The sequence below is a fragment of the Sinocyclocheilus grahami genome, unplaced genomic scaffold, assembly GCF_001515645.1.
Source record: "Sinocyclocheilus grahami isolate Dianchi unplaced genomic scaffold, SAMN03320097.WGS_v1.1 scaffold234.1, whole genome shotgun sequence".
NCBI classification, from domain to species: Eukaryota; Metazoa; Chordata; class Actinopteri; order Cypriniformes; family Cyprinidae; genus Sinocyclocheilus; species Sinocyclocheilus grahami.
Window position 1 is genome coordinate 1,086,456 of NW_015505413.1, and position 11,116 is coordinate 1,097,571.

Consider the following 11,116-nt stretch of genomic DNA (forward strand, 5'->3'; position numbering starts at 1 on the left):
ATTTTTCTACCTCAGGAAGAGACATCCCAGAGGAGCCCAAGAGGTCCTGTGTTCAACTTAGTAGATACGACCCTCTCTTACACTTCTCTCTTTCTGAAACGAGAGACTGAGAAGTGGGATGACCAGGGTAACCAGATTGTCAAGGTGACAAAAGAAATGGCAGATAAACTCTATCACATGGCACAGTACCTAAAGAAGAAAGGGCCAATCCAGGTCAGAAGCTTTGAAAGTTGTCTTTTGTATAAAGGTTATGTTCCCATACTGAAACAAGTTTGTTTCACCTGTAGACCAAAGATGCTTTTGTAACATCTGCAAAGGATCTTGTCTCAAGCAGCCAGTCAATCACCCAGTTTGTACGTGTTATAGCAGACCACTGTCTGGACAAGCATTGCACCGAGGTCGAGAAACAGTAACGTTTCGTCTAAGACTGGTAAAGATTGGTTGTTACCATCATTTCAAGGTGAGAGACAATCAATAGTATATCTCCCTGACTTGCAATAATTCTGATTGAAGGTCTTTCTTGCAGCATCTGAAAGTTACTTTCTTCCTTAAATCACTGACACATTCAAACATGTGCAAACAACATTACCAATAAATTAAACATGCAAAAATGTCATGTGACCCAAGGGGTGCATGGTGTCTCTCCAGTATTAATGCAGTTACTCCTGCGTGCAAATCATCAGATGAGATCCTGAAGAATGCACAGAATCTACTCCAGACAGTTATCCAAGGAGTACGAGCAGCAGAGACTGCCTGCATCAGGGTAAGAGAAACTGAGAAAGTTTTCCTCCAACTACTTGGGAAAATAAGATTGTGAAGGAGCATTATGCACCAGGGAAGAAGTCAAAAGTAGTGGTGTCTATCTTCTCTTGTATGATATTTAGCATGCTTAACTTTGGTTTAAATGGCTCTTTCTGATTTTACAGGGTTTGAAACAGCCTGAGCCAAACTCGGAAGCAGCAAAAGCAGCAGCGTTCTGTTTCCAGTGGAAAAAGAGTCTCCTTATGCACCGAGCTCAAGAACAGCTTAACCCAGAAACTGATGATTTGGGTCTACGTAGGACCTCCCAACATTCAATGGCGCCCAGCCTTGCACCACCCATCAATGTGTTAGATAATTACGGAGTAAACACAAAATAAAGTGTCTAAATTTTGCCTGTAACTTTTGGCTATTCTGTTATTGTACGTTAATTCAACAGCTATGCACTGTGGTATATCACATTGATTTATAATTTTTTGAGCCTCACAAACCAAACTAAAAATGCACAATGAACGCACTGTGCTTTAAGAAAAAAAAGTTTTCAAAATTTTTTACTGAGGTCATAAAATAATATTAAAAAGTACCCATAATGTGAGTAGTCAAAAGATAAAATGTTTTCAATATCATTTTATTATCAATGTCCAAGTAAAATTGCAGGCCTTATCTCATTTATAAATAATTTACTGTAATACTTTAAAAACAAACATAAATACATGTATTAGAAGAGGTATGTCTACTAACCAAAAAAAATTAAAATTGCAGAAAAAGGACAAAAAATGTAATGTAAATCAAACTTTAAAAAAAATACATTTGAAAGCTACAAACATTAACACAATGTTTAAATGGTATACATTACATGTAGCTGTTCAATAATTTTTTTGTATGATTATTTATACTAGCATTTTATTGTTTTTTTTTTTGTATTGGTCTTTTTCACATTGCACATTTTTGTCAATTATATGTATGCATATATATATCAACTTGTATTTGAAGAGTTATGGTAAATGCATTTTAGAAGTATGATTGTAAATTATAAATGAGATCAAGTGTGAAATTTAGTTGGACACTGATGTGATATAAAAAAAAAAGATGTTATCCTCTAAGTTCATTGTACAGTAAAATGCATTAGCCTGAAGGCTAAAACAATGACTGAAGGCTGTTATTGTGATGGGCTTCACAACACAAAAGTGACATCCACTTAAAAACACTAATATCAGAATCACTTAATCCTTTTTATTTTATTTAGACATCGAATTAAAAAAAGTGACTGCTGTATTTAAATTCCCTTACTAGCATTTCAGTCATACTGGTAAAAGAACACAAGAACAGTTCAGCATTTTCTGTGGAAAATCATATACAAAAAACAATGACCATAAAAAAGATGGGAAAAAAAAGTTTCGTGTTAAAAAGAAAACCATTTACAACTTCTCTGAATGGAATCTCATATGAACCTTTACATCACCAAAATCAGAAATGCTTTGTTGAAATGCACACTTGACATGAATGAGACATAGAAGTGCTGTTATATTACAGTGTTTATATATACTTTGTATGTAGTTATGTGATAAGTTCTGTGGGAATTTAGCAAAATTTTATATTTTTTTTATAGCTTTATGCATTACACAGTACTACAAATATGAATACTTTAAGCCACGCATCCCTTTTAACCGCTGACAGCAACAGAACCATTGCGTCACTGATATTACATATACTCACCAGTTTAGCAGACTCTGCTTACCAAAGTCTCCATATACCAGATACAAATGTACTTAAAATGCTTCTTGAGCAAATAAAGTCCTTGCCTATCCAATGAGAATCTATGCACAAGAGGCCAAAAGAAAAATATATCTGGTTAGATCATGATGCAGCAGTGGAGAATATATGTACAAACCAATATAAATAAATAGAAAAGCTTCATATACATGCAGGGTGAATACAAAGAACAGATGTACAGAATACAGTAAATGCATGAGCTATATTCAGTATAGGCGTGTTTACTGACAGAATGGAGAGGCTGTGGGGTCAAAGGTTTTAAAGACATCCCTCAAGGGCCTGTTTTTCTTCTTACTGTCTTTGTCCTCCTCATCCTCTTGCGGAGTCCCAGCAGCAGGGCCCACAGGTTTGTTCTGCCGCGGGTCAGTGTAAGCAGGCCGTATCAGTCCTGCTAGTGCCTGGATAGGCAAGTTGTGCACAGCGGGAGCTGCCGCCCAGACTGGCGAGCAAGGAGACACTGGCATTACGGTAGGCACAGGAGGATTTGACGGACAGCCACTTGTGTTGTTCTCAGAGTCATCAAGTGGACTTTTTTCGTCTTTTTCTACTCCTATTCCCTGTGACGGCGAGGCATATGGTGGAGAGCTTGGAAGCTTCACAGACGGCTTTAGGATACTTGGTTTTTTAGGGTGCTCCTCACTTTCACGTTTCGGGGAGAGTAGGCTGTGATTGCGTGGATCGTATAAACTTATCCCGCCTAACAGCGTGGTTGGGCTTTCAAGACCTGCACCCATTGAAGACGCCAGGCGGGGAGCATATGGGGGCAACTTTTCCGACTCGGGCTTAGTGGAAGCGCCAACCGGTTGGTTTGAAGATCCACGCTGTAGCCGAGGGTCAGAGGCTCCTCCTCCAGATGTACTCTCCCTTATTCCCGGTAGCTTGGAGTCCAGGCTTCCAGACCGGCTGATTCTGGGATCAAGAGTCTTGTGTGTACGTGGGTCCACGGGCTTGTCCGGGTGGTGGTGACGAGTATCCACGGTCCTACGAGGAGGACTGCCGAGTCGCCCGACTCCCTCTTTGAACCGGGCGGCTGCCTGACGTGGATCAGGAGGTGTTAGGGTTGATGATGGAGGGTGATCCGGTGGAGAGGGAAGACTACGGTTCAGCTGAGCATCTGCGATTAAAGGTGGGAGCGGAAGATTTATGGAGGGCTCCTGTTTGGGAATCAACAGAGGAATGAGGTCCTCTGGAGCCCAAACCACGGTTTGTGCAAACGCCGGACGCTGGAGGAGAATATCCACCCGGATGTGACTGAACTGCTTGATTTGACAGCGGGGGTCTCGCAGCACGGCTCCAGGGCTGGGATCCAACGGGATCAAGGCTGCTCGTTCCCTTAGCTCTCTCTCACATTCATCATCATCCTCTCTGGTGGGAGGTTTGTGGGACACGGGGGGGTTTGGGTGGCGATGAGGGTCAGGTTTGGAGGAGTCCAAAGGTTTCATCTTGCGTGGGTCTCTGGCAAGCCTGGGGTCCCCGATACCATCTCCAGCGTCTTTTCTGGGATCTGGGGGACGCTGACGTGGGTCAGCTTTTATTCGAGGATCGTTGGGCAAAACTCGTTCCTTCTGGAGTCTGGGGTCGGCTGGTCCCATGCTAGGCTGGTTTTTCAGCATGTCATTCTGCTTCTTTAGAGTATTAACGATGGCTGTTACGCTACTGCCCTCTTCCTCATCACTGGAGTACCAATTAGGGGCTTCATCTAATAAACAGAAATTATATTAGAGTATGAACATTCAAATAGAATCAAACCAGAACCAGGGTCTTCATATTTTAAACCTACTTTGCTAATGTATTACTATTCAATTTTAAAATTGATTTGACTATATATAAATCGTTAGGATGCTGGTTCTCTCTCTAAAGGCCAAAATGATTTTTCCACTGGCTTCTGGATTATTGCAAAATTGCACAAAAAAAAAAAAGCTTTGTGACCAACAAAAGTTTATGATTCTAGCAGGTTTTGTTAATCACGATAACCTTCAGAAATAAACTTTTATGAATTTTAAAGCCTAAAAACAATCTGCAGAAAAGGAAAAGCTAATGTTTGGCTATAAACAAACTACACCACGAATGCATGACTTCAGTGTCATCAATATTAAGCTTCCTACAACTCTTTTAGTCTTTACTTCAAATCTACAAGTTGAAAAGTTAGAGTTAGAATATTTTGCAAGAGTGCTAGTATAAACAAAAGTATGCTGTAACAGCGAATAGATTAATTTTCCTGTTCGCTGTGATTACGTTTAACGCCCCCAACAATCTCTATAGTCCCACTTAGAAATCTCTTTTTTCAAGACACATAAAATATCACAAGTGATGTATTACTGATATATTTTATGTCCTAGAATAAAATGACAAGCTTGTGTTAACCACAGACCAAAAAAAAACAATGACTCCAGGAGGATGGATCCAGAAATTCAAAAAACTAACTTGTTTCCAGGTTTTAGTACACCTGCAGCACTCTGTTGTTCAGGGTTAAAGCAATATTGTTTCAAAATGTTTATTTCCAACATCCCACTCTAACCTTTCTCTCTGTTGGGAGGTGCAGACCCTTGTCCCTCATCCCTGTGAGAGTCAGAGTCTTGCTTGTTCTGGTTGAGATGTAAAAGCAAAGCCTTCTGCACAACCGGAAGGAAGTCCTGCATCCCACTGGAATCAGCGTTACCATGTGGCTGCGAGTCCTGCATGGGTCCCTCATCTGTAGATACAATGGAAAGCAGGGTGTCAGCAGGGTGTATGATAATAAATATCATACTTTAAGGACATCTATTAATGGAAAAAAATACAAATTAATAGTAAATAAAGACCTACCCCCTTGGGCCAGAGACTGGCTGCTAAACAAATTCTTGAAGAACTCAGAGGGCATCTGGCCCATGTTTTGGAAAGGCATGTTCATTTGCATGTCAGGCACAGGTTGAAATGGAGCCCCCTGTTGAGTCAGTGGAGGACGGTTCATGTGCTGCATGTTTCCATGAAAAGCAGGCGGCTGACCTAGAGGTGGCCTAGGAGAGCACTGGCCAAAACCCTGGGGTGGAGGTGGGCCTGGTGGGCTTTGGGGCATTCCTGGACCTGTGAATGGAAGGGGAGGGCTCCCTATGGAGCCTGGATGAGGGGAATGGGAAGGATTGGGCGGAGAAGACATCATATTGCCAGCCTGCATATCCTCAGGGCTACTGCCAAACTGTGGACCACCTTGAAACTGTCCAGCAGGGGGAGATGTACTGTTGTAGAAATTAGGCCTGCAATGAAAACCACAATGAAACATGCAACAAATGAAAGCCCAAACAAAAACATAACTTATGTAATTGTATGTAATATAATTGACACTCACTTGGCCTATTGGGGGAAAAACATCTTTCAAAAATTTTCTATAATAATGAATAGGTAATCTATACAATGCCAATCTGAAGTAACTGGTGGAAACTGTGGTTCTGAACTTTATAGTTTGGCAAAACATTAGAAATAATGACCTTTATGAATGTAGAAATAATTATCTACTGTTCCTTTTGACTTGTAGAATGAAAATATATTTATTGATATTGCCATCTTGTGAATGGGATATAAGAAAAAGCTAAATGATAATGCTAAAACAGGTTATATGATGTGTAAACAGACCAAACTTGACCAAATATTCTGCATGTAAACAGTCAGTGTTAAGAGGATTAAGTCAATAAATGCAATAAACAGTACCTTAGAGCAATCTTCTGTGCCAAGTCCACAGTAGGCTGAACTTTAATCTCAAAAAGAGAGGGGATCTTCTTGCCTCCATCCGGTGGACTTCCAGGCCCAGGAGTGGGTAACAATCCAACTCCTGGAGGTGGTTTAGGTAGTGGAGCGATTCCTTGTTTTCTCAGATCTTCTAACTCCAGCTCATCCTCATTGACAGTTTCCTCGTCTATATTTAGGATCTAAAATGTGCAACACCAATTAGGTTTCCAATGTGTGATTTATTCATTGAATGTGACATTAAATAATTTCAAGAGTTGATGCTAAAATTTATACCTTGCTAGATGTGACAGTTTCATACCTGGACTTCTTATAAAGTGCTAAAATAACTCTAATAGAGTGGTGGAACTATGATGTCACTTCGTAGGCAAAAACCCGGAAGCGAGTTAGCATTTTAGCACTTCCGGTTCCATCGTCCCAGAGTCAATGGGTTTTCTCAATGGGAGTTTGGTTAAATCCCCTAAAATAAGGTCCGTGGTTCACAAAAGCTCAAGATATTTTCACGTTTTATTCTACAACATAAAACACCCCAGTTACACCCTACTTGTGATTTTTTTAAAACTGTTACGTTTCTTAAAAAAGACGGTTGCTAACAAGTTGCTAAATGGGACTACAGGCGCTGTCGGAGACATTCATCACGCTGAACAGTTTATCAATTTAAAGTACATTCCAATTGTAGTATAATTTATAGTACAATTAATTGTAGAATAACCAATTAAAGGGTTAGTTCACCCAAAAAGGAAAATTATTTTTTCAAAGCATTTTATTTAACTTCTTTTGGACGGATGCATGCAACACCCACTGAGTGGCATTAAACAGCTTGAAAGATCAAAGACCATTTTAAATATAACTCCGACTGGATTCGTCTGAAAGAAGAAAGTTATATACACCTAGGATGACTTGAAGGAGAGTAATTTATGGGCTAATTTTCATTTTCAATTTTCATTTCACTAACCCTTTAATAGTTTACCGCATTTTATATTGTTGTTCGACAATGTTTTTTTTTTTTGCTTTCCCCGAAATGCAACAAGTCTTCAGATGGAAGATGCTCGTTTTACCGCTTACTGATGCGGAGACTCTGGGTTCGGACCATAAGGTACACTCATATGATTATTCCATGTAAACACCAAATTTACCGGCTTAGTCGCGGTGAAAGTGAAACTTAAACGATGCATAGGGCTTAAAGCCACGTTAAAATAAAATGTTTATGGCCACAAGCAGCTGTTAGAAAACATATAGATTGAGAATTTTCTAGAAGCAAGGATAAAATAACATTGTGTACTCATCCTAACAAAACGAAATGTGAATGTGGTACTTTATTCCCTAAAATAAGTTTAATCTTACCATATCCAAAAACTTGCTCACTCTGCCGTTATTTAATAGATTAAATGCACTAGAATTTTACTGAATAGTACGTGGAGACACGTTTTTAATTAAAATATTCATATTAAGTCAAAGATTTATTCACTTTTAATGCACCTTATTTCAAATTTCTATTACTAATGTCTCATTTCAGTTTGGCTCTAGTTTTGTATTTATTCCAGTTTATATGAAAAAGTTCATGTAGCGTGGACTAAAATTAATATACAGAGTAAATCTTTTTCACTGAACTTGTTAAAAATAAGTTTGAAAAGTTTTGGGAAGCATGGTGGTGGTGACGTTGAAGGCGAGCGACCGTGGAGGTGTAGTTCATTTATAGCCTAAGTTTAACTTTTAAGTACTGCCGCTTTTTTACCGGCTTCAAAATTCATAAAAGTTATATTATTTTGTGAAGATTATCTTTATGGACAAAACGTGTAAGTTTCATGAACTATGATTGAACACAGAGCTTATTTTTTGCGATATTCCAAGCCTATGGAAAAATCCCATTGGCTTTTTGTCGAGGGAACCAGTGCGATGCTAACAGCCGATCCGCCTACAAAGTGACGTCATACTCATTTTGTCTCTCATAGTTGAGGTATACCTATGATGAAAATTACAGGCCTCTCACATCTTTTTAAGTGGGAGAACTTGCACAATTGGTGGCTGACTAAATCCTTTTTTTCCCCACTGTACGTAAAGCGATTGAAAGAATGGAAAGGAGGACTAAGAATCTCCAACGACAACTGGCAGTGCTACATTTGCTACAAGTGCCTGCACTTCATCGTCCGTCCATCTATCGCTGTTCTCCAAACTTGCGAAATAAGTTGACACAATGTTTACACTATGTTTACATGGCATTTTAAATCATGGCGGGTGAGGGCGTTCTCGTACGCGTTTGGCCAATCAATGTCTACTTACGTCACGATTAGTACCAGTTGTGCTGGTTAGACCCTGCTCCAGAGTAGAAGCTAATTTGGTTCTCGAAAAAGGGAGTCCGATACTAAAATCGCACCCAGTTCCGGCGGTGCGAAAACGCCAAAAAGTGGGTAGTTCCACAATTAGTTCTGGTACTATGAAAAGGTTCCCGTGGTGCAAAAGGCCCTATCGTGACCCTGGAACTGGACAGTTACTAAGAACACATTTTATTACCACTGCATAGCTAAGCAAGGCACATTATCCCAAGTTACTTAAAATTCTCAGCAATCAGTGTGTATTTTAAATATGCATGCAGTGCATGTATTTGTAAGAAAACTGAATATTAAGTCACAAGTTAGTCCATACCTTCTCCAAAAGTTCCTTGGTAACATCGGTTAAAGGTTCATGGGAGAACTTGCAGTTGTCTCCTTGATAACACTTTGCTCCGGTGTGAAAGAACTTGCACGGATACTCACATACACTTTAGGGTCAAGGTCCAAAACGAGAAACAAACAACAGAAAACACTTATCTTTTTTGACTAATGTCATGTTATGATTAATTCCTACTGTTAATCTGTAAAAACTTTTCCAAGAAATGTTTTGAAAGGATATTGTGCATATATATACAGATATCTCCTTTGGTACAGTATCCCTGGACATAAAACTTGCACAGTTCTTTCTTCTTCTCTGGGACAACATTATCATGTTCAAACTTGCACTGGTCCCCCTGTGAAGCATTAAGATCACGTTACAACTGAATTTTGACAAATAAACACAAAGTACTGTTTAACCCAACATGTGTGTGATAAGGGTGAAATTAGCTTACTTTGATGCATCTACCCTCCAGGAAATATTTACAAATGTGCCTCCCATTGTGTTCAAACGTATGTTGATTAATGAATTCCTGGCTCATGATTGGACGCTTCTTCTGGAAATTGGGTGGACCTTTAGAATCCTGTATGAGGACAAGACAATAACATGAGCGCCCTGAGATCTTACTGGAGATGGTTCACTCAAAAATGAGAAATTCTCACCCCATCTCCTCCACCCTGTTCTCCTGCTCGACCACGACCCCGGCCCCAGTTCTTGCCCTTCTGTTTCTTATTCTTGTTCGGCATTCCCCGTCCCCTGCCAATGGCACCACGACCTCTACCACGCTGCCCACCAACTATATAGCAAGCAAAAGAAAATAATGAGAGATAACCACAAGGAATGCCCAAAATTACAGGTTTAGTCTGTTGGGTCTTCAAATGAATTTCCATGCAGTCTTTTATTTTCTTTGTTAGTAAAGTAAACAACATACACTGCTGTTGTTGTCCCTTCATGATTGGTCTCTTGGCCTGGTCTTTAGGCCCTGCCTTGCCATGACCAGATGATTCTTTAGCATGTTTGTATTTAGACAACTCCTCTGAGAAATCCTCCTCTTCATCATAGTCATACTTTTCTTCACTGTAGTCACTGTATTTGTCTAAATCGCTGTTCTTGTGCTGCATTGACCTTGGTGGTTTTGTGGGTTCATTTTCCCGCTGGAGACGTGGGTAGAAAAGAAAATTAACTGAAAGCTGCTGCTAACGAAATGTTAAATCCAGTACCTGACCCTGAACTCACCTGCACCAATTCTCCATCATGGTCACGATATGTTCCTTTGCTCTTCTTGCTCTTAGGTCTGTCTTGACGCTCGTGCTCTGAGTCATAGCTGTCTGAGCTGGAGCCACTGGATGGAGAGTGATGCTGAGGTGGAAAATGTTGAAAAAAGGTAAGAGAAAAGGTCAAAACTAGTAACAGTTGCACAAAAAGATAGGACAGAATGTACCTTTTGACGGTCTCGTCTCCTTCTCTTCGACCGTCGTTTTTCTTTAATTTTCCTGTGTCGCTTTCGGGAATGCCGGTGTGACTTTTCATCCTTTTCTCTGTCTTTTCCTTTCTCTTTCTCAACCTCTTCAGACTCCTCCTTAGTTTCCTTCACTACTTCTATGCTTATGCCTTCATCATCTATTTCTCCATCCTCCAATTCGCCATCCTCCCTGTAAGATCAAACATGTTTGAGAATTTAATCAACAAAAACAATGAGCCAAGAAAGTGCTATCAAATGAGTGAAATAGCAAAATATTCTGAGCAAAACAGTCACTAGTATTCAATGGTGTTTGCTAAGCATCATTACTATTATTACTCACACACAGAATTAGGGGTTTATGATGAAGTTTTAAAGACTTGAGCCAAAAAGCAGCCACCCACAATCCTCTAGCAACCAGAGAGAACATCCTACAAACTGTATAGCAATGCATTGGCAAACACCCACAACAACACCATGGTATTGTGGCAGTGAGCTTTGCATAGGCCTTCAGTAAATATAAAATTATACTTACAACTCCTCTACAAAAACATAATAATAAAAAAATAACTAAAAACAAAAGAATAAACAAAAAAAGTGTCTACTCTGTTCTGAAGAGCATATTTTGCTTTTCTGCAATTTGCTTTTCTGTTCATAGTATTTAAAACAGTAATCTTTATATATATATATATATATATATATATATATATATATATATATATATATATATATATATATTTGAGATGAAAAAAAAGA

The 11,116-nt window shown here is 39.4% G+C and overlaps 1 protein-coding gene across 1 annotated transcript in view; it reads right to left on the reverse strand.

The window, feature by feature from the left end:
* Nucleotides 1-2,082: 2,082 nt before the first annotated feature.
* LOC107597633 (zinc finger CCCH domain-containing protein 6) overlaps nucleotides 2,083-11,116 on the reverse strand; it is a 19,973-nt gene continuing 10,939 nt past the window's right edge. Inside the window, exons 2-12 of the mRNA XM_016288787.1 lie at nucleotides 10,343-10,553; nucleotides 10,138-10,260; nucleotides 9,833-10,055; nucleotides 9,564-9,697; nucleotides 9,356-9,484; nucleotides 9,142-9,256; nucleotides 8,896-9,005; nucleotides 6,217-6,434; nucleotides 5,338-5,765; nucleotides 5,051-5,224; nucleotides 2,083-4,231 (exon numbers count right to left, since the gene is read on the reverse strand). Of these exons, the coding sequence (XP_016144273.1) occupies nucleotides 2,754-4,231; nucleotides 5,051-5,224; nucleotides 5,338-5,765; nucleotides 6,217-6,434; nucleotides 8,896-9,005; nucleotides 9,142-9,256; nucleotides 9,356-9,484; nucleotides 9,564-9,697; nucleotides 9,833-10,055; nucleotides 10,138-10,260; nucleotides 10,343-10,553 (3,343 nt within the window). The 3' untranslated portion in view covers nucleotides 2,083-2,753. The remainder of the gene's footprint in view (nucleotides 4,232-5,050; nucleotides 5,225-5,337; nucleotides 5,766-6,216; nucleotides 6,435-8,895; nucleotides 9,006-9,141; nucleotides 9,257-9,355; nucleotides 9,485-9,563; nucleotides 9,698-9,832; nucleotides 10,056-10,137; nucleotides 10,261-10,342; nucleotides 10,554-11,116) is intronic.